Source organism: Agelaius phoeniceus, chromosome 8 (assembly GCF_051311805.1).
Source record: "Agelaius phoeniceus isolate bAgePho1 chromosome 8, bAgePho1.hap1, whole genome shotgun sequence".
In the NCBI taxonomy this organism is placed as follows: domain Eukaryota; kingdom Metazoa; phylum Chordata; class Aves; order Passeriformes; family Icteridae; genus Agelaius; species Agelaius phoeniceus.
The window spans coordinates 17,274,370-17,296,227 of NC_135272.1; the positions used below are offsets into that span (position 1 = coordinate 17,274,370).

Here is a 21,858-nt window from a genome sequence, read left to right on the forward strand (position 1 = left end):
ATATAAAATACACACTGTTTTAAATTTCATCTGACACAGAATAATAGCTCCAAACTCGGATTTCAATCCACTGAAAGAACTTGCAAAAAATCTACCCTTCAGCTGATTTCAGACTCAACCCAAATTTACTGAGATTTAGTGTTCTACCACATCTAACTACTGCTGGTGAAGAGTAAAAGAGATACAATGACAATCTCATTGCAAAACATCAAAAGTGGCATTAAATGCTGTTTTACCCTGCTTAATAGCTGGTGGTCATCCATACTTAAAGCTACATGCGCTGCACAATGGGGCAAAGGGTTCAAACATCTAAAGCCAGCAGAATTCATCAAATTCTTTCAGGTTCCCCTAAAGAGGGGAACTTGTATGCTGTATGAGGCTACTAATATTATATTCCAGTACTTAGCATTGGAGCCACAGGAAATTTCCAAGCCAGATGAGGCTTCACAAGGATAACAATCCTAGGCTATTATGGACACATGGCATACTATGGAAACTTGGGGCTCATAGTGCTTCGGTCATGGTCATTTACCCTGAGAACTGAAGAGTGAGTGCACAGACTGAGAGACAACAGCTCTGCAACCACAGCTCCTCCAGCTAAAATTGGCAGAAATTTTCTTCTAATGCCCCTGAGATGAATGTCCAGTGCACCTGTACTGCACTGCAACAACTGCACAGAGTGGGCAGCACTGGCGCCTCCACTAGCCCACCCCTGCTCATCAGCACTGCTTGCACAGCCCTGCAGTTCCTTCTGCTTTTTAAGGAAGGGCACATGAAATAATAAAATGGCATCAGAAAGACAAAAAGGAATTAAGAGACCCTGGATACAAACTGAAGAGCTGTATGACAGTAAATCCTAAGGATAACTTTAGACAGGTGTCTTGATTCAAGGAATTGTCACAGGTCGTGGGTGCCAGGGAATATTGCGCTGTCCATTACACTGCTAACTCAATTGATCGTACTGAATTCAGAGGTCAAAAAGGACTACTTATAAAACAGGAAAATAAAAGCACAGTCCTGAAATTACTGCACTTGTAAAGAGATACTGGGATGAGCCAGTCTCTGCACAAGCTGTAGCAAAATATTCACCATCTTTGTTGTAGAGAGACAGTACTTGTCCACGTTCAGGTCAAAGATTGTCTCTCAAATACCTGCATTTTTTCCTGCAAATAAACCATTCTTTCACTGTACTGCCCAACAGTCTCAGAACAGGAAGAGCCCTGAAGGAACAACTGGAAATCAGTAATCCATTTTCCCTGACAAAACACTGGTTCTGCAGCCTCTCTGGCCAACAACACATTTGTTTCAGAAATTGAAGGTTAAAAACAAGGCCAAAAGAAGCCCTCTAGACACAAACAAGATAAATTAAAGTTGCCCTCACTGGACAGAATCCATGCAATCCCTTGGCAGACTGCAGAGACAGTTCTAGTTATCTACTAGACAGGGTATTTTTTTCTTCTCCAATCTTAAATGAAAGCTCAGTATTTTAGTTTTACACTGCAAGGGAATGAATTTGTTGAAGCTTAAGTTTTGTTTCAAGTTCAGACTTAAAATCAGGTAACACAAATATAAGCAGACAACCCTAACGTCAGTACTGAAAAATGTTGATTACTAAGGATCATGGTGATAAAGACCATTACAGTTCAGAAAACAGGAAGAGAAGGAAGGAAGAAAAAAAGTTTGCTTCTTGGAATACTATGGAATGAAGTATACTGTTGGAAGTCAAAACTCTGTTTTCCCTGGATGTTTAAAACTAAATATGCCTAGATGACCTGCATCACACAGAAGCAAAAAAGGCACAAATATTGTATTTCTACCCTCAGGTTACTTCATGATTGATTCCCACTTCATATTCTTCCTCTCTTGGGGCTGCAGCATTTCTTTTGTCTGCTACATGTTTGTTCTAAGTCACTTATTACATAAAATCCCTTATTCATCCAAAGTATCACTTGATCTGAAAATAAAACGTGGAGGAACTGAAGCACCCTTTAACTGGCCATGAACATGCAGGGAAAAGCTGACACTCAATACAAAGGAATTAATCGAGAGTTTATTCCAGGTGGTTCTCCTCACTGAGTATACAAGTCATCAGAATAATCTATGAAATAGATTTGGACTTTAATGATATGATCTTTTTCTATAATGCATTTTGGTTTTTCCGTCTAACAACCTGTTTAAAAAAAAATCTGCCAGATGAAATGTTCAGCACAAACTGTGATCTTTACTATTTGTAGAAAATATGAATTAAAAAAGGACACTATCAGTTAATTCTCATTTTAAATGTTTACACTTATAAAATGCTTTGGAAGCTTGAAACTGAAATCCTTTGTGATATTTTTCTTCTTCCTACCTCCCTCTTCCCATCTTAAATGCCTTTATTAGCCCAGGATTATCATAAATGACAGAGTGCAGCTGCTTAAAAACATTAAAGGACCACAAATGGATAAACTGTTTTTTTTAAAAAAAGGAAGCTTACATGGATTTTCTTCAAACAAATAAAATGCATAGATGGCTACGGTACTCATCCGTCAACCTTTACAGTGTCCGCTTGAGGTAGCCTTTCTACAGAACTAAACAAGCCCCAACATAATCTAAATCCTTGCATCAAAACCACTATCTCTGAAAGTCCACTCAATTTAACACCACTGGTGATCAACATAATACATTTTAAAAGTTTTGGACAAAACAGCAGATACAGTGGGCATAAATGTTAGTTCTAAATCTGCAGCCCTCAATGTACATTGTACGCACATAAATATCTCAGCTATAATACACATTCCAGATCCATCCCTAAAAGCCATACCATTATGGAAAGCACAGCCATGCTAACTTCAGGATACAAACCATAATTCCACGTCTACAAAAGGAAAGTATAATTAGTGGCAGTTTATTGCCTCATACAAATTTAACCAACATGGCAACCATGCCAAAGGAATTAAAACATTTTCAGGACATATGTACAGACTGTACATTTCAGAAACATCTGAACAATAAAAATGCAAGAACAATCTCGGCATTACAAATTAAACTAAACAAATGGTTTGAAACCGTCAATGCATTGAATGGGTTTACAAAGGCACTTCCCTACCGAAAATAGGAAATGACAATCTGCAGCCTAGAGGGAGGTTGGAGAAGAGTGCTCATCAACTACTGCACAATCTCAACTTTAAGAAAAAATAAGCAGGATTTAATCAAACATTTATAGGATTCAATGTGATCCACTTTTGAAAGAATTCACACAGTCTCATCTTTGTTTTTCTGTTGCTTTTCTTGGCTCTCTCGTTCTGTACTTTGGCTCCTTCGACGATCATGTTTGTCAGAATGGTCCTTGCTATCACTGTGATCATGTTTGTGGGATCGTTCTTTGCTTCTGCTACGCTTCCTAGATTTTTCTTTGCTGGGACTCTGATCTCGTTTTCTGGACTTCTCAACACTATCTGTTCTTCCTCGGCTTCTGCTTCTGCTTCTTTTATTTGACTTCTCCTTATTTTCATTTTTATGTTTACTTGATTTTTCTTTGCTCCTGCTTCTGCTGCGCTTACCTGTGTTCCTGCTTCGGCTCCTACTCCTATGCTTTCTTTCCCGGCTTCGACTTCTACTATGCTTTCTCTCTTTTTTGGAATCCCTCTTGTCATCGCGGTGTTTCTTCTCATCTTTGTCATCCTTGTGTCTCCTCTCCTCTGTGTCACCCTTACTTTTCCTTTCTTTTGACCTTTCTCTAGATCGATCTTTTTCCCTCTCACTACCTCTTTCTTTGTCATAATCTCTCTCTTTTTTCCGACTCCGCTCATTTTCTTTCTCTCGCTCCCTGTCCCTGTCTCTTCTATCTCCTTTCCTGTCACGACTTCGACTCCGGCTTCTGTATCTGTCCCTGCTTCTGCTTCGCCTCCGTTCTAGTGAGCGATCGGTACTTCGGGATCTCCGCCTTTCTTTTTCTCTCTCCTTTGCTTCACGTTCTAATCTCTGCCGTTCTCGTTCTCTTTCTAGTTCTCTATCAAAACTAGATGATCCATGGCCTTCCCGATGGTGACTTCTGCTTCTGGATCTTCTGGGAGACCTCCTGGGACTGATGGATCTTGGTCTTGGAGACCTTTTAAAATAGAAGACATTATATATGAAACACCTCCTTCAATAGTTAAGAAATCCTCTTTCCAATTTATACTTTACAGACAGAGCTTGTACTTAATCTTAAATACAAAACACCATCTGATTATTTTAATCCACCAGCATCCATAAACTGTTGCCTTAAAACCTATTTTAGTGAAAAGACATCATATTGCTGGTAATAAGTAGCTCAATATTGAACTTTTAACACTAATTTTTAAAATAATGCTTATGTGACCTTGAACGTCTACGTTCTGCATGCCGGTCTATTTCTTCCATCCCCTCCTTGCCATCTTTCTTGATTTTTCTAGGTCTGCTTTTAATTTGCTGGTCAATGGCTTTCTGGACTGGCACAGGAATTCTTGGAAACAACGTGGAAAACCATTCAAGCTTAGTGAGGAAGGAACGAAGCATCTCCCCTATGGTCATAACGCAACCCCCACCTGCCTTCACATCCAGGTCCTGCAAAATACAAGCAAAAAATATCCTGATGGTCAAAAATATTCTTTAGTGATTAAAAAAAAATGCTGCTACATTACTGTCCTATTGAAGTCTCATGATTATGAAAGTTTACTTGTTTCATATTCTAATACATTTCCTTAGAGAAATTCAAACTCTGCACCCTTTGGATTTAGCAGAATGTTACAGACAGGGAATGGGACTTAATATATATCTGCATGCAGGCACATAGTAATCCTGCAGCCATCTGGATGGTAAGGGACTGTCGATGAAGAGATTAACACAAAATCCCCTTACACAGTCTGGTTATATGGTATGATCTTGCATTGTATTTTAATGCCACAAACTTGAGAAGTCCTCTGAAACTACATTTAATACTCCATTTTGTGGATATACAACTGTGTACCATCATACCCAACCCTGTGGCCTAAATCATTTATGAACTACATCATTGCCTATCTAAAAATGATCATAGAAAGACCTCTAGTACAAAATGGCATCCTAACAGAATTGGAAGCAATAGCAAACCAACTGCCATGAAGCAGTGAGGTTTCTAATTTAGAAATATGTAAAAAAATAAATAAATGAACAAATAATTGGAAACGCATAATCCATGATGACCATTGTCTCTGAAAAGGGTCATTACCGCATGAAGGCCTTCTTGCTATGCCCTCTCACAGCTCAGGACATGTTAGTCAGCTATTGTCAGTCCCAAACCTATAGTGCAAGCACACAAGGAAAGTGAGATTTGTTATCTAAACAGGAAGAGAAAATCTGAACGTAAAACTGCTTGCACTCACACACATTTAAGTGTTCAGATATACAGTTTTTCCAAATATAATCGCTGCAGAGATCTAAAGAAGAAAAAGAGGAGTTAAACGTAGCACCTGGAGAGTACGTACAGTTAAACAAAATAAACATAAGAAGCATTCTGAAAAGTAACTGTGTCCTGGGAAGGTTTTCACAGCAGCATGACAAAAGATGAACTGCTTCCAGATTTTAAGAACTGGAGGGGAAAAAAAATCCTGTAGGTTTAAATAATTCCATATATAAAAATTTGCTTCATCCTACTGAGTTTGACCAGGACTGGTAAGAAACTTAAGCAGCCCCAAGCAGGTTTTCTACATAACAGAAAGCTACTGATAGCAGCAGAGAAAGAAACACTAATTCTGAAAGTACAGTAGGAGATTTTAAGCAACAAGAAATAAACACATCTTGACACCCAGTATCAGCAAGAACTGAAATGTATAAACTAAAAAATATGCTTTGAATAATGAACCAGTTAAGACCTGCACAATGCATTGTACTTGTGACAGCTTTACTGTCCTTGAAATTGACTCTGTGGGACCCTGAGAATGAAGCCACCCCAACGCTTCTCATAAATTACAGTCCAGCCTTGTGGAGAAGAATTCATATTAGCTAGCCCCAGCTGGGGGAGAATGACATTACATGATTCAAGTCCAATTTGGTTTTATTGTTGTTAAAAATCTACTATAGCACGGGTTTACCTAAAATCACCAGTTGTTTCCTTTGCTCAGTGATTTTGATACTTAGCATGAAAGAAGCCATTTAGAATAAATACACTGCATTGCAGTTAGACACAGGTGTAATTAACACTGGTTTTAATACCAGGATTTGGACATAATTTGCAACTACAACATTTGAAATTTCTTCAAGTAAATGCCTACTGTCACACTGAAGATGGCAAGTGATCCTTCCTGTTCTAGTCTTAAATTTAGAATGTAATTTCAAACCTGCTCAATAAATCTTAATTGCTGCAGTATGTAGCAGACTGCGTACTCAACTTTATAACCCAAGAAACCTCACCCACCAGCTCCCTACTGTTTCTCCAAACAGTAAATCAGGACTAGGATACCAAAGGTATCCTCCTATCTGACTGAATAATAATGCAACCTCTTTACTGAATTTCTTCAGTTAGCAATTCATCTCTTCATCTGCCCCATTAACAAATGCATTAAGATTCCAGAAATAAAGCCACCTTATGCAGTAATCAGGCTTTTTGCTTCTCCTCTGAAGAAATCCTGGGTTTAGTTGTTCCAGGACATGAATAATAACCACAGAGATTTCTGGCAGAATTTTCCAAGGTCAATGTTGGTTTCTACCATATAGTTCCCACTCTTTTATGTAAGCATCAACTCCCCTATTCCAGTAATAAAGAGATAATACAAATTTAGCACTTGCATGACTTACTACACCTTACCTAAAAGTAACTATGATTTTAAAAAACACACAGAAGACACATTCACACAGCCTCCTGTCTGCATTCTGATTCAGTACACCTGTTTCACATGGTTTTGCAAATCTGACACAGTAGCATCTTAACCAATGAAAAAATCTGTTAGATCTTCAAAATCTAAGAGAAATTACCCAGGTCCCAGCTCAAACCTGTTTCCTGCACTAATTAGCATACATAATGTAAACAAGAACATAACACTGTAACATTCAAACTACAGAAAACCCTCTCAAGCAATGTTTAAGCCTAAAGTAGTAACATGAAAAGAAACAAAAGAAAATAAATTATTACCCTCGCCGACATACCTCTTCATCATCAAGAAAGGATTCAAACCAGTCCCATAGATCTGTAGGTGGCTGTGTGTACCTTTAAGCACAAAAACAATATAAAATTTTAATACAGCTTTCTGCATATTAGATCAGTCATTAGTTGATGATATCGATACTTACCTAATATACATAAATCCAAGAGCCCTAATATATGGGGAGTCTGTATGAGTGATAAGGCCCATCACTTGTTTACGAGTGAGCTTCAGTGTAAATAATTTGTAGAGCAGACAAAAAGCAGTAGACACAATTCCTCCAGTTCCAACACCACGCACCTTTCAAAAGCAAAAAGTTAGGTGAGGATGCAGGAAGTCACAAAGACATTATACCAAACCTACAAAAGAATACGAGAACTAACACAGCATAAAGCCTAAATCTACAAACAAAGCTATGTGGAAAAAGTAACACTACTGACATCCACAGCTTTGGAAGTGAGAAGAATGTATCTGCTCTTTGTAATAAATATTTTATATCTAGAGATTGAGCCAACATACAAGCATATTTTATCTATGCTTTGAAAAGTTATTTACCAGACAGAAAAATTTAAGAAGGCACGTACTTCTACTTACCCCTCCACACATCCCTGTCTGGCCTGCTGTTTTTCTGCTGCCCTTTTCCCATGGTTCAACATGTGTTACCTGAAAGGGTGAGGTGGGGGACAGGAGAAAAAAAAGAAAATTACAATTACAACCTTCATAATGTTTAGGTGACCACACAAGCCTGATTTAACAATGGATATCCTAAACCAATCTTAAAAAACTGTCTTCTAGCAATTTCAAGTTCAAGTCTGCTTTGTTATTAAAGCAAAGCACTTGGCTGTTTTAATTAGCACTTGAAGAAATTACAGCCAAAATCTTGAATGAAATCTAAAACAAACAAATCCCATAACCCCAAAGGAAACATCCATGCTTATTCTATACTCCACGTACTTTCATATACTTTATGACTAAACCCCATTGCTACTATTTCCTTGGGTGACTGAACAGCTGCCTTTATTTAAACCATCTCCTTACAAGTTTAGTGACAACTGCTGATGACAGCTACAAAAGTCAAAACATACAGTCTCATATTCCTAAGTCTCATTTTTGAAGTAAACTTAAATAGAGATTTCTTTATCTCTATTTCTTTATCTCTTACTACTAGGACAAAAGAAATATATTTATTAAGGGTAGTATTTTAACATAAAGTCAATATTTTTTCTCTTAGACTGCAGGGATGTAAAATTTGCCCAAGACATATCTTTTGAGATATATTTAGGGACAAGTGCACAAAGAAAGTTAATCAACACCATTCATAAAACTTGACAATAAGAGTCATAAACAAGCTCAGAACCACATAATTGCCTATGCTACATTTGAAATTCAGAGAAGCAATATCTGCCTCAATAAACAAGTATATTTCCTAAACACACCAACTTAAAACATATGTAAAAGACAAAAAAGGGTACAATGGTGCTACAGTGGATTGGGAGTAAGAGTTCATGCTGTATGGTACTTCACAAATTAAGATTCTTTAACAATACATGAAATAAAACCAATTATGAACACAATCATGTGACATCAGAGACACACTAACAGAAGACGTTGCTGAGCTGTGTGTTTGGGTTTTTATAGTTGCTGTCTTTGCCAAACAGGAAATATGAGAGATGCCAATACTGTAGAATTCAAAATCCACTATGACTTCCTGTACTGTTAGCATGAGAAGTTCTTAATACTACACAAATAATCCTGCATATCCCTCTGGTTATATAGTATTGCCTCTCACAAGAAATGAAAAGTATTTTTTAGTCAAAGGATTGAATACAACATTATCACAAATGCTAGTCTTCAACTTTAATTACCCTCAACATAAACATGCTGGTTTTGACAGGTATCAATTAAAACAAACAACAAAACCCTGAAAACAATATTCATTTCAAAAAGGAGTAATTATAGTTTTGATCCCACAAAGACTGCTTTGCATGCTTGACTTGTTGGAAATACACAGATGAAATGAAACTGAGGACACGCACATAGTGTTAAGGTCAGGGATAAAGAAAGAGGAAGTCCTGCACTTCGTAGATACAGAACTGAAACAGCAGCCCAGAATTACAAATGAATTCATTCAAGTACCTGGACACAATCCATATCTCCAAAGATGGTCCTTATCACTAGCTGCCTGTTTGACTTACTATCACCTTTCCTCATAATCCAGCACCCAGCATTCTAATATTTTCTAGAAGAGCCACTTGTTTCTCAGACAGACAAATACACTTGAAGATACAGCTGCTATGACAGGTCATTAAAAAAAAACCACCCAACAACTCATTAAAAAAAACCAAACCAAAACAAAAAAACAACTAACAACAAAAAAAAAAACCCACAGCAATTATTCGGGAATCTTAAAACATGAAGAGAATTCAGATCTTATTAATATCAATGAAGCAGCTGAGCCATCAGGTTATCTTTTCCCTCACAGCCATTACTCATGAGTGAGTAAGGGGCTGAGTTTTCTCTTTATTTAGCATGCAGTTTTGTGTCACCAACTGTCAAGTTCAGTAAATAAATCAGATCAATATGCAGGTTTTAATGGCTTGTCAAAATTCTTCCCGAATTTAAGATAAAAATGAAACAGAAGGTCAAGCAAATGAACTATCTGATCTACTGCTGCTGAGCTCTACCAGTACAAAGATGACAAATTGCACCAAATACTTTTTAGTGCATCTGAAGGGGTTAATTTTAAAAATAGAGTAAGCTCTCAAATTTTTTTCTGAAAATATGTTTTTTTCATAACTTTTTCAGCTCTAAAAATCAATTGTGTAAGTAAACATTTCATTTCATAACATTACATTTCATTCAGATAGTCATGAGTCTCTCACACATGAAACGTAGTAAATTAACTGGAGAGATGCTGCTGACAATAGTATTACTTACACTAAGTATTTTGGAAAAATAAATAATCAGCTCCAAAGACAGAGCACAGGCAGAGAAAAGCTATCTTTACATGAAAAAACAGTAGCATATGTAAGCACAAACTGCCAAAAAATCTCAAAAACCTGTAGTGGAATTATTTTTCACAATTATAGTACCTTAAGTAACTTATTTTGGCTTGGATAAATGAAACAAAAAGGCTACCTTTGCTTTTTATTTTATTTATTTCAAATATACTGAAACCCACCAGCTGACACAGTGACATTATCAAGCAAAATGAATTCACCTGAAAAAATACGCCAATAACGACCAAAACACAGGTGACTAAATGAATTACCTAACCTTGAATTATCTAAATTTTGGTCTCGTTATCAGAACAAAGAAAGTGGCTGCGTTGATTAGCATTAATTATGCATACCTCTACCTGGGAGAGTGGCTTGATGGAAGCCTCGGTGCAAAACTGATTCAATCCTGCTAACAAAACAAGAACCGAGACATGGGTGCCCTGATACAGACCATTCATCTCCCCAGCACATCTTACCTAACGGCAAGAGAAGCACTAAAAGGAACTCGTTAAGTTGTAAGCTGAGTTCCAGAGGAGGGAATCCTAACTGGGAGCTGAGGATGAAAGCCACACGCAGACACCCAGGGTCAGCACCATCGCTGCTGGGTGGTTCCGGGGCGCGCAGGCGGCTCCGCGCTGCGGGAGGGCCGGGCTCCGGCGGCGGCACAGATCCGCGCCCTCCCGCTCGCTCCGGCTGAAGGCGCAGCCCTCAGACGGCCATTTCGCCCCCACCGCCCCGCTCACGCTGCCCTTTGCGAAACCCATTTACAGCTCGGCAATTCCAAATCCGACGCGGAACACGCCTCTTTGGTGAGGCAGAGAAGGCAGAGCCTTGGATTCCCCCAGCTCGCAACAGAACCGATACTTACTCCCATCCCTCACCGCAAGATAAGGGGCGAAAAGGCGCGGGCCGCAGCCAAACCGGGCCCGGCGCCAGCGCGGCCCGCGGGCTCACCTTGAAATAGATCTCGTCCACCACTTCGTGGTAGGTCTTGAGCTCGTAGAGCTGCACCTTGAAGTAGGGCGACGAGAGGATGTTGGTGAGGATCATAGGGTTCAGATTCATGGTCTTTTCGTTGCCCCACAGCGGCAGCACGTTGCCCTGCTTGCCCGAGGCCGCCGGCTTGGGGCCCCCGCTCTGCAGCGGCTGCTGCACGGGCGGGACGGCGCCGGGCGGGTGCTGGGCCACCTGCTGCCCCTGGCAGTTCGCCACCGCGGGGCTGTTGTTGGCCATGGCGGGTCGGCGCTCGGGGCAGGCGGGCCGCGCACACGGAGCGGGGCCGGCGGGCGCTGCCTCAGCCCCGACAAGATGGCGGCCGGGGAAGTGACGGCGGCGCCTTCCGGGGCCGCGTCACCAACCCGCGGGGCGCGGCGGGGAAAGGGCGGGGGAGCCGTGGAGCCTTCGTGTGGCCCCGCCCGCCCACAGCTCGGCCGTTTGCCGCGGCTCTGCCCGCCCTCGCCTCGCCTGGCCTGGCCTCGTCTGGCGGCAGCGCAGGAGCCCGGCGGGCGGGACATCGTCGCCAGGGAGAGCGGGCAGACTCTGTGATCCGAAGGGGGGCAGCTGCTGGCACGGTCTATATGGAGTTCTGTGGATTAAGCCCCGGATTTTACAAAGTTGAAAAGTGGTCCCCTCGGTCCTTTGTCGGTGGTAATGAGGCCACAGCACAGCTGGCGCTGGCCGCTTCTGCCTCCACAGCAGTGGAGAAGCAAAGAAGTCACAGAATGACTTGGGCTGGAAGGGGACCTTGAAGACCGTCTGTCTGATTCCAACCCCTGCCATGGGCAGGGACACCTTCCATTAGACCAGGCTGCCTCAAGCCCAATCCACACTAAACATCCAGAAGTGTTCAGTGTGCTGTAGCCCCGGAGGGGGCTACACCATCTTTTTCATGTTGCCAGTCTTCCAAAGATTGGATCTCCTATCCAATGTCATTATTAGAGCAATCAGAAAGGATATTTCTGTGATTATGTTGTTCATAGTGGAGAATTATAACAGGTGATAATTCCGACAGTTTTACTTACAGTGACAATCTTGGGGTGAGGTCTTATGAACTATTAGAACATTGTGTGAATTTACAATGTGCTATTAGTTGAGTTTTATTGTTAACTTTACTACTCTTCTTCTCTGTACTTTGTTCTAAAGAATCCATTATACTGACTTGTAATTAGAATTTCTCAGGATACCACAGAATCCATAGAATTGGAAGCTGGTATGTAAAAGACTTCTATTAATAAACCTTACTCTGAGGTAAAAAAAAAAAAAAAAAAAACCAAAACAAAAAACCAAAAAACACTGGGCAAAATTTACAGATTTATCTAGTTGAGATGTAAGTACTATGTGATAGTTCAGGGTTAAACAATTACTCAGCAACCAGAAAGAGTAACTGTGTGCTTTGTCTAGGCCATGAAACTTAAAATGTTAGCCAAAAGTTGGCATATACATTTCTAGAATATTCTGAAATCTTAAAGAATTATCTAACTTATGTAACTTTATCTTCATTGGCACCAGAGTCCTGCCTCCTTCGAGATCCCAGGCCTACACTATCTTTATTAACAGCCCTGCCCTGTGATTAGCAAACGCTTTGCATGCTGTTAACAGAAGAAATGGCGCATTTAAGAGCCACGCTTTCCTTTCTACTTTCACCGTGCAGCTGCGCAGCTGCCTGCTCACTGAGAGACAAATTTGCCCTAGCGTGGAAAATACTTAATGAAACGCTGCAGAAGACATCGATTTTGGATGTTTGTGCTCTCTGCCGCACTCACCCAGACAGGGCTAGTTCACTGTGTATGACAAGCAGGTCCCTAGCGCGCTTTCCCTCGGAGCTCACGCGGCTTTAGACACAGCAGCACTGCAAGGGACTGGCATGAGAAGTGGCGAGATTTTTGGAGTTTCGTGTAAAAAAGTAGGGACACCGCTCGCCGCCGCCAATCACCTTTTAATGACACTGAGGGAGGCTGGCACGGGTCAGTAGAACAGGTGGGCCCGGGGACGCTCGTTGGAGCCCATTATCGTCTCTCACAGAAGCGCCTTAGAGAACATCCCCCCCACTGGGGGCTGCCCATCGCAGCGCCCGGCGCTGCCCGGAGATGCCGCACCCCCGTAGGGGCGGCCGCTTGGGCTAGGCGGGAGCTCGCCGTGGGAGAGAAGGTGGACGGGAAGCACCGGGGAGCCCCGGCAAGGGCAGGGGTGGCTGGGCCGGGGGGCAGTGGCTGTCGGGGGTCGGGAGGCCGTGGATATCGGGGTCGGGAGCCGGCGGGCCTAAGGAGCAAGCGGGGTCAGGCGGGGGTGCCGCGCGTGGCCCTTAGGCGGGCACTGCTGAGGGGAGCCCAGCAGGCCCGCTTAGGTCCTGAGGCGGCGAGGAACTGGCCTGAACACCGAGCCGGCTTTTGTGCGTATATATACATAAAATCATATTTTCATTTGTTTGTAAAAGACCTCGTAGAGCAATCAAGGTGTGTGCAGGCTTGGCCCAGATGCATTTGGTTGTAGTGTTTGGTTATGGTCTCTGTCCAGGTGTGCCGGATGGAGAGTGACAGATTATGAAATTTGCTTTTTTGGATTTGTATATGATTTATAGTCGTTTGCATAAGGTTATTTTCATAATTACGTGTGGAGAGAACAGCCTAATCGTGCTAATCCAAATGTTTTTGTCATTCTTTGAATAGAACTCAGATCAGGTCTGCCCCTGCTTAATTGGGACTCAAATACCACTGAAAACAGCAAACTTTGTAATTGGATAGTTGTGAAGTGCTTCAGAAAATAAGAGTTAACTTTTTATTTTAGGATTCCCAGAATACTATGGATAAGAACTTCAAAGAAGAGTTTAGGCAAATTATTAAGTTTGAACCTCCTTTGTACAAACAACGCCACCAGTTTGTTAAAGATTTAGTGGAGAAGTACAAACCTAAGAAGGTATGTTTTGTCTCTTTAGGTTATAAACTTGGAAGTAAATTGACACTTGGCATCTCAAGGACACAAAATGCATAAATAACCTGTTGACCTAATTACCAAACAATAGAGTGAAGGAGTGTTAAAATTGAATGTCCTTAGCAGATACCTTGTGATATGTTGTTTTGCAGGGGTGTATAAAATTAATGTTACTTGATGGGAAGAAGAGAATATTTAAACAAGAGAAATGCCTTCGATTGTTTTTGAATGTAGTGGGCATTCTGTTTTTAATATAATGCTGCGGAATTTGGTTCAAGTTGCTTTCCTCATAGTTGGGTTTTGCTTTCCAGAGCTGTTAGTTCCATGTAGCGTGTCAGGTTTATTTCATCATTTGCATGGATAGTCTCAGATGAGAAGTGACATTGAGAGTGTGGGATTATGTGAGGCTGACTCATCTCCATTTTCTTAAGATCTTGTGACCCCTCTACGTGTCTTGTCACCTGTGTCCCCCCAGTGTACCAGAGTTTTGTTTTACTACTCACTGTGAAAAGCTAAATTGTTTAAGTAATATTCTGTGTCCTCCTCACTTCCTTCCCCAAAAAAATCTTCTCAAGTCTGCAGTGTTTAACTCTTAAAGCGATGTTAATAGGGCATGCAAGAAACTGATGCACCTGCATTACTTATGGAATCATACCTCTACTAGCTAATAAAAATCCAATCCAGTCTATGATGCCATGGCACTGTAATATGCTTTAAAATAGAATGCATTCACCAGTGTTGCATCTGTCTTTAAAGGTTTGAATTTTCTGATTTAGCATGTGGAAGGGGTGGGAGGGTGAACTTTCTGTTTACACAGACAGTAGATAAACTGGGTAGAAACAACTCAGGATTTTCACACGAGGAGCAGCAGTGTGCTTCAACGTTGACTGAGCCTGAGAAAGAACAGTGGGAGTTGCTTTACATACTCAACTATCTCTTTAGCTTACAGGAAAGAATACCTTATTATTTGACTTCATGGTCTGAATATCCCCAAAGTTCCCCACTTAAACATTAGACTGAGCTTGTAAACTTGTTTTATGCAGATTCTTTGCTGCTAACTTGGCTGCTGGTGAGCCTGTTCTCAGTGTTTTGGAAGGAGAACAGCCCAGTGAAAAGCAGTGGTGAATGTAAAAATTGCTGCAGCTTTTGTGCTTAAAATCATACTTTACTGTTACTCATGTGGAAGACATTTTCCAGAGTCAGTGGGATGTCCTACATGTACTTGATTATAGCTGTAGTAACAAAAGGTTAATTCTTTTTAAAAAATCTTGCAGGATCTTCATATACATTTTTAAAGAGAATTTTCAAATCTGCATCTATCCTGCTTGCTTACAGCTGTAAATTTTAATTACGATTCTGAAATGCTTTATATTTAAAAGTTATTTTGATAAGTATGGAATTTTAATTTTATGCAAGTCTCTGAAATTACTTAATACTATCTAACATTTATACATTTTTTAATATCTAATTTACAGGTGGCAGATTTAGGATGTGCTGATTGCAGCCTTCTCTGGATGCTGAAATTCTGCAGTTGCATTGAAGTGTTAGCTGGGCTAGATATCTGTGCAAATGTAATGAAAGAGAAAATGTAAGCTCTTTGATGGCTTTGAGTTTGTGTTTGTCTTTCCCTAGTGGTGTGGTGGGTTCACCCTGGCTGGAGCCAGGAGCTCACCGAAAGCTGCTCTGTCATTCCCCCTGCTTGCAGAGGCCTCAGGGTGTGCACACCTGAAAAATACACTGTTTGTAATGGCACTAATGCATGGTGTTAGGAATATTTATGTATGCTTATACGTGACATTATTGTCTTCAGGAAGATCAGTTTTGATCTTTTTGAGATGTGCATGGAACTTTAGTCACCAAGGTGGGGACTTGTTTATCATTTTGAACTAGGAAGGTTAGCTCAGTGTGTGGTGTCTGGTTTAGAACCTCTCTAAAATGAGAGGTTTATGTGATCTTTGAAGGGTTGGTCTAGTGGATGAATGTAGATTTACTGAAAGCAGATTAACACAATTTCAATGAGTCTGTAGGATCTGGATGTTATCTCTCGCTCTTTCTCAAGAATGAGGAGAAGTAACCTTTTATATGTAATATTTATTCTGTGTTTTGCCTAATGCTGTACTTCAGAATGAAATTTGCACATGTACTTGGTTTCTCAGTGTATTTTACTTGGAAAAAATAGGGAATATGCTTGCCCAAAACTCCCCCCAAAACCCTGCAAAGCTTGTCTAAATCAGACTTACTGTGTATCTGGAGTTGAACTATTATCAGAATTTACAAGTAGCTTTCCAGGTGACTTGAGAGTATAATGGAAATATTTGTGAACACGAAGGACAGTTTCTGGATTAACTTCTGCCCTTTCTGTCCTATGATAGGTAGTTAGAAGTGTTTGTATTGCATATTCTTTTTTATATCCATGTCAAGTAGTTAACCTTTTTGAAATTCATGAGGTATCTCTGCAGGGTGTTAGCTAGTTCATTTTCATGCACTATTTATCTCGTTTTAAGGTGCTTCCTGTAACATCATATTTTTAATACTTTTGTAGGCATACACTGTCTCCTCTTCCTGTTGATTATTTGCAACCATCTGAAAGATCCCTAACTGTTACCTTGCATCATGGTTCAGTTGCCCATAAGGATCCTTGCATGCTTGGTTTTGACTTGGTGACGTGTATTGAACTGTGAGTATTAGGACAATACAAAATGCTTTTTTAAGTCCATTAGAGTTCAGTTTGGAATTTTGTCCATGCTCCAAACAGGCTTGATCAAACCTTTCAAGCAGAAGAGTAGAATTTGAAAAGTAGAAAGTAGAAGAGTGGCTCCTAACTTGTGTTTAAATTAACATACTAAGTAATTCAGGTAGTGCTTATGGCCAGAAGAGGATACTGATGAAAACGTACAAAGTGCAAGAGGAGATTTGCTCAGACAAAATCCCCTGTGCTGCCACTTGGCCACAGTGCCAGTGCTCATATTGCAGAGATAGGTGTAAAATTACAAGTTACAGATAGGGGTTTGGGGTTCTTTTGACTGGTTGTTAAGGTTATAATAGTGTGTTTTTAAACACAGACATCAACTTATTCTTTTCAGAATAGAACATCTGGAAGAATCAGAGCTGAAGAAGTTTCCTGAAGTGGTGTTTGGTTTCATGGCTCCAAGCATAGTTGTGATCAGCACTCCAAATTCTGAATTCAACTGTTTGCTTCCAGGAGTGATGTTATACAGGCATCCAGACCACAAATTCGAGTGGAGCCAAGCAGAGTTTCAAAGCTGGTAAGGTACTGAACATCATATGCTGGGTGCACATGATGCAGCTCTGAGTGCCCAGCAGTGTGAATGGCTGTGCATTTTCAGAATAGTTCACTTATGTGGTTTACTGTCAGTGAAGTGTCACCTCCTGATTTGGTGGTTTCCCTGCTGTTGAGAGCAGTTAAACATATTCTGTGGATTTTGTATTTTATGATGGCGGTTAAATTGGCTTTTACTTGAACTGCTGTACAAAAAAAGATTTAAAACTTTTACTTACTCTTTATATATCTTTATCACAATTAACACAGTTGAAAGATAAAGTATCAATTAATATTTTTGCATAATACCCTGCTATAGAAATTCTTAATAAAATCCAAGAAATGTGCTTGCTTTATATGGTATGTAATCAAAGCACTCAGTATGCAAGCAGATCTATCAGATAGCCACAGCAGTGGGGCATGTTGAACACAGTATAGTTTAATGGATCATGGCACAATAAAGGATTTAATGCAAATCATATGCACATGACAGAGGGTTATATGAGATCTATTTTACCCTTAATATCAGGAATGTAATAAAAATAAAACAAAGAGACAGTGGGATGCTCTGATAACATTCAGCTGTCAAGCAGTTGTGGAAGAAAATACATGGTACAGTAAAGAATGCCATACCTCAGTACCCAACTCTTGGTGTATCTATCCTGGAAATTTTGCCCCTTGTTTCTGCCATACACTTTAAAGTATCCAGTGATTTTTGAGTAAATGTTTTTCCAAAGCTGGAAGCATGCATTTTTCCCTACATAACAATACTAAAACCTGCCTATAATTAGCTACCTTAGAATACCTTAGAGAAAATTTCTGTGACTTCAAGTATATTTAGATTTTGCTTTTAGATAGATATGAATTTAAAATATTGATATCACTGAAGAAATGTAGGGGTTTTTTGAGCTGTAAACATGAGAAAGCCTTTGTGTTGTGAAATAGACGTATTACATTATTCTCTAAAATACATGAGATACTAATTTAGTTTTCTTCTTTTCCATGGAGAATGATGCAGGTAGGTAGCACAGTTTTGGTTCCCTGCCCCATTTGTTCACACTGGCTGATGATACAAGATACTTTTCATTTAGGTGTTATATACACTATTGTAACCTGGATTAGGTAGATTTTAGTGTTCCTATATTTACAGCAAACCACACTTTCTCTATTAACTGGTCTCTTGTGGTTTAAAGGTGTGTATGTTTTTCATGGGTTCTTCTCAAATAATCTTGTTCTTGAAAATCAGATTTTAGCTGACTTCCAGGTTGGTGAGTAAGCAGCTGTGAGCATTCATGCACATATTGTAGAAGAAACAGTAATGTTTGGGTGGCTAAATTAGTGATACTAAATGATTCAGATTATGGTAGGCATCTTACAGCTCTGGTACAACAAGATGTGACAGTGCTTATCTTCAGGCATGGGAGTTTTGTTAGAGAAATTATGTTCAAGCCTTTGCAGCCTTAGAGTCTTGATTCTCCTAAAGAATGGATCTTTATCACATGGAAAGATGAATATTTCATATAATTGGAATAATTGGTCTTTCTTAGGGCTCTAGAGACTGCTAGATGCTATGATTACTCAGTGGAATTTACTGGTGTTGGGCACCCACCAACAGGAATGGAGAAGGTTGGGTTTTGTACCCAAATAGGTGTGTTTTTTAGAAAATATCCTCAAACTGCTGAATCTGTTCAGTCTGAGAAACCCATGGAAGCAGTTTACAAAACAGTAAGTATTACTTTCTTCCTTCAGAGGTGTGAATAAAGAGTAAAGTTGTCTATGACTGCCTGTGAGGTCATTACGAGGAAATACTGCTGACAATCACAGCAAGACAGTCTCAGTCTTTGTGTTTCCAGTTGTACAAAGGCCTTAAACTTTTAGGGTATTTGCTAAATAACAATATGGATAATCATTCTTATCTTAAGATACTCTTATCCTTGCAATGAAATTTTTCCTTTCTGCCAGCTATTTTTCCTCTAGTCATTAAATTTCTTTATTATGTGGCTGTCGGCAATGACACACATTTTTCAGATACATAAAAAATTAAAAAAAACCACATTTCTTGCTAAATGTGACCTGAACTGAAACGTAAAGTTGTGTTATGGCTTTATCTTTTATGGTTTCCAAGCAATAAAAAACATTTGTAATTCCTGTATTGGAAATTTCTGCGCATGTGAAATGTCACCTGTCATCTCTTGCCCTTAATAGATTAATGAAATGGTCTTTAATGCTCACCAGACTTGGAAACACATCTAGGTGATGGACATGTACTAGAAATTGCTTTCATTAGCTCCTGATACAGGGTCATTTTGCAGAGTTTTGACATGGGTATCCTTTGAGATTAAACAAGAGTGTTAATTTTGTGTGTTTCTTATCAAATTAATTTTTATAAGGTAACTAATTTATAGGAATAATTCAACATTTCAAGGTGTAATTGGAAAGAAAGAAATAATTATAGACAGTGGAGCTTGATTGGTATAAAACACTTCCTATAACCTGGTGGGAATGAGATAGCCTGCCTAGTTTCCTTAATTGCCTTGGAGTATAGCTCAGTAACACACTACAGTTTCCCAGATTTTGATGTCACAATTTATTTTTAGCATTCCTTACAGCTGTGAGAGCATATTTAATGTTTGACTCTGAAAACAATAAATGACATGCTATAGTCCTGGTTTCCAGATGACAATTCAGAAGTAGTTTAGAATCTCCATCACTATAGAATGTCCCCAGAACTCCATAATGTGAGAAGTAAGAGAATTATTAAAAAGAGGTGAAGAATTGCAGGGCTTTACCTTGCCTGATTGATAAGTGTAGCTTGCAGAGAGCTCCATAATGTGAGAAGTAAGAGAATTATTAAAAAGAGGTGAAGAATTGCAGGGCTTTACCTTGCCTGAGCTATAAGTGTAGCTTGCAGGTATTGCCTGTTGGGTTTTGGGGTGTTTGTTTAAGTTCAATTAACTGCTAGTGTAGATGTAATAAAGAAAACCAGCTCATATTGCCTAGGTTTTGTTACCTGAAACTGTTTCATAAGCAAAACAGGATTGAATAAAAAAATATATCCACATTTTAGAAGCTTTTTTGGACAGGAGATGTTAAAATCTGAGCTTGTGATAATGATAAACATTTTATGTATTCTTATATATTGTAAAGGTCTTCAAAGCAGTGTACCCAAGTCTTAAAGATGAGAAGTACTTGCAGAATGCAGTGATCAGTGAAGTTATTTTCACAGCCCAAATCATTAAGCACCGTTTAATGTCAAAACGTGAGGAGTACAGTGATGATCCTGAGAGAAAATCCAAATTCCATCTTTCAATGGACTGTTTTTCTGACTATCTTGGAAAACTGGTTGTTGAAAAAACCATGGAACCATTTGTCAGTGGCAATGAGGTTTACATACCTCTCACAACAATCTTTTCTTTTCCCAAAGTGAATCGACTTTGTGGTACCTTTGAGAAGTTATGCGAGCTTATTGCAGGCAAGGTCACACTGAGCAGTGATGGTTCTGCTGTGATGTTCAATATTGAACATGAAAATGAAGATAATTAGATCAGATTTCTCAAACAAATTTCAGTTGAAGTAATGAAAGGGGTTTTGTAGAAGCTGTCAAATGCTATGTTCTGTATGCTAACCGGACCACAAAAGCTTTTCTAACCTTCCATCAGTGGTATTTATATGTCAGCACCTCTCACTGAGTGAAGGGGAGTGCTTCTGACAAAGGTAACAGTAACTCATAGGGCTTTCAAGTGAGTATCAGGGGCTAAAAGGAAAGAATTTGTTCCCAAGAAGAAAATGAAGCATTGCTGTTTGCTTTCTATTGCTTTCTTGTAGCTATCATTACAGATTATTTCTGGTAGTCTCTTGTTAACTTCAAGGATAGTTTGTTTTACCATCTACTGTCTTGAGCTGAATAATGTGAGTCAGACATAAGTTTAGGGCAATTTTTTTCTTAATTTCTTTAAAATGTATAGATGCCTTTTTCAAGATGAGTACATACTCAGCCTTGATGAAAACCAAATGTTGCTCCTGCTGAATTGAAATATGAAACTGGCATATTTGTTCTGTTTTTGAAAAAATATTAAAAAATTTAAAGAACTGCAGTAATTGTGAATGCTAACCTATCTCTGGTGTAGTTGAAAAATTTTCTGTTTTCATGTGCAGCTTTTGTTCAAACATATAAAATCCAAGTAGAGTAGATGGGAAAAATTTAACAAGAACAAAACCCCACAACACAACCAAAAAACCTCTCCAACACCAACATCAAGAAAAGAGTGCAGTATCCTGAATATAAGGGAAATCATGTGGGTATCTATTGTTTGGTTATGGTCAGAATAGTTGAACAGAACAGTGTTCTGAATTTAAAATTTTTCCTTCTAGATTAGAAAAAGAATGGGATCTAAATGACACATTTTCCTGATAATATAGATGTCACTTTGTGATAACACAGAAAAAAGCAAAGCATTTTAAAAAGAAATCCTTAACTGGAAGAAAAACTGAAATAGACTCAAACTTCCAGTTAAATTTGTAGTTTTTTGCATTA

General features: G+C 39.4%; 2 protein-coding genes across 2 annotated transcripts; one reads left to right on the forward strand and one right to left on the reverse strand.

The window, feature by feature from the left end:
- Nucleotides 1-2,866: 2,866 nt before the first annotated feature.
- Nucleotides 2,867-11,445, reverse strand: PRPF38B (pre-mRNA processing factor 38B). Its single transcript, XM_054638638.2, has 6 exons — nt 11,072-11,445; nt 7,713-7,781; nt 7,267-7,418; nt 7,123-7,183; nt 4,343-4,566; nt 2,867-4,090 (listed from the first exon to the last, which is right to left on the reverse strand). Exons 1-6 carry the CDS (start codon nt 11,348-11,350, stop codon nt 3,235-3,237), a joined length of 1,641 nt encoding a protein of 546 aa, XP_054494613.1. The 5' UTR covers nt 11,351-11,445; the 3' UTR covers nt 2,867-3,234.
- A 1,798-nt stretch (nt 11,446-13,243) lies between these two features.
- On the forward strand, nt 13,244-21,424 carry HENMT1 (HEN methyltransferase 1). The gene is made up of 7 exons (XM_054637975.2): nt 13,244-13,264; nt 13,901-14,029; nt 15,520-15,632; nt 16,587-16,721; nt 17,128-17,310; nt 18,872-19,049; nt 20,472-21,424. Exons 2-7 carry the CDS (start codon nt 13,916-13,918, stop codon nt 20,865-20,867), a joined length of 1,119 nt encoding a protein of 372 aa, XP_054493950.2. The 5' UTR covers nt 13,244-13,264; nt 13,901-13,915; the 3' UTR covers nt 20,868-21,424.
- The last annotated feature ends 434 nt before the right edge of the window (nt 21,425-21,858 follow it).

What these genes read in the sequence shown, in the direction of transcription:
- PRPF38B (XM_054638638.2), bottom strand. Translation starts at nt 11,350, where the DNA reads ATGGCCAACAACAGCCCCGCGGTGGCGAACTGCCAGGGGCAGCAGGTG. An exon ending in TGGACGAGATCTATTTCAAG is followed by an intron (nt 7,782 to 11,071) that starts GTGAGCCCGCGG and finishes TCACCCTTTCAG; the next exon opens with GTAACACATGTTGAACCATG. An exon ending in CTTGGATTTATGTATATTAG is followed by an intron (nt 7,184 to 7,266) that starts GTAAGTATCGAT and finishes TTGTGCTTAAAG; the next exon opens with GTACACACAGCCACCTACAG.
- HENMT1 (XM_054637975.2), top strand. Translation starts at nt 13,916, where the DNA reads ATGGATAAGAACTTCAAAGAAGAGTTTAGGCAAATTATTAAGTTTGAA. An exon ending in AGAAGTACAAACCTAAGAAG is followed by an intron (nt 14,030 to 15,519) that starts GTATGTTTTGTC and finishes TCTAATTTACAG; the next exon opens with GTGGCAGATTTAGGATGTGC. An exon ending in CAAGCAGAGTTTCAAAGCTG is followed by an intron (nt 17,311 to 18,871) that starts GTAAGGTACTGA and finishes GGTCTTTCTTAG; the next exon opens with GGCTCTAGAGACTGCTAGAT.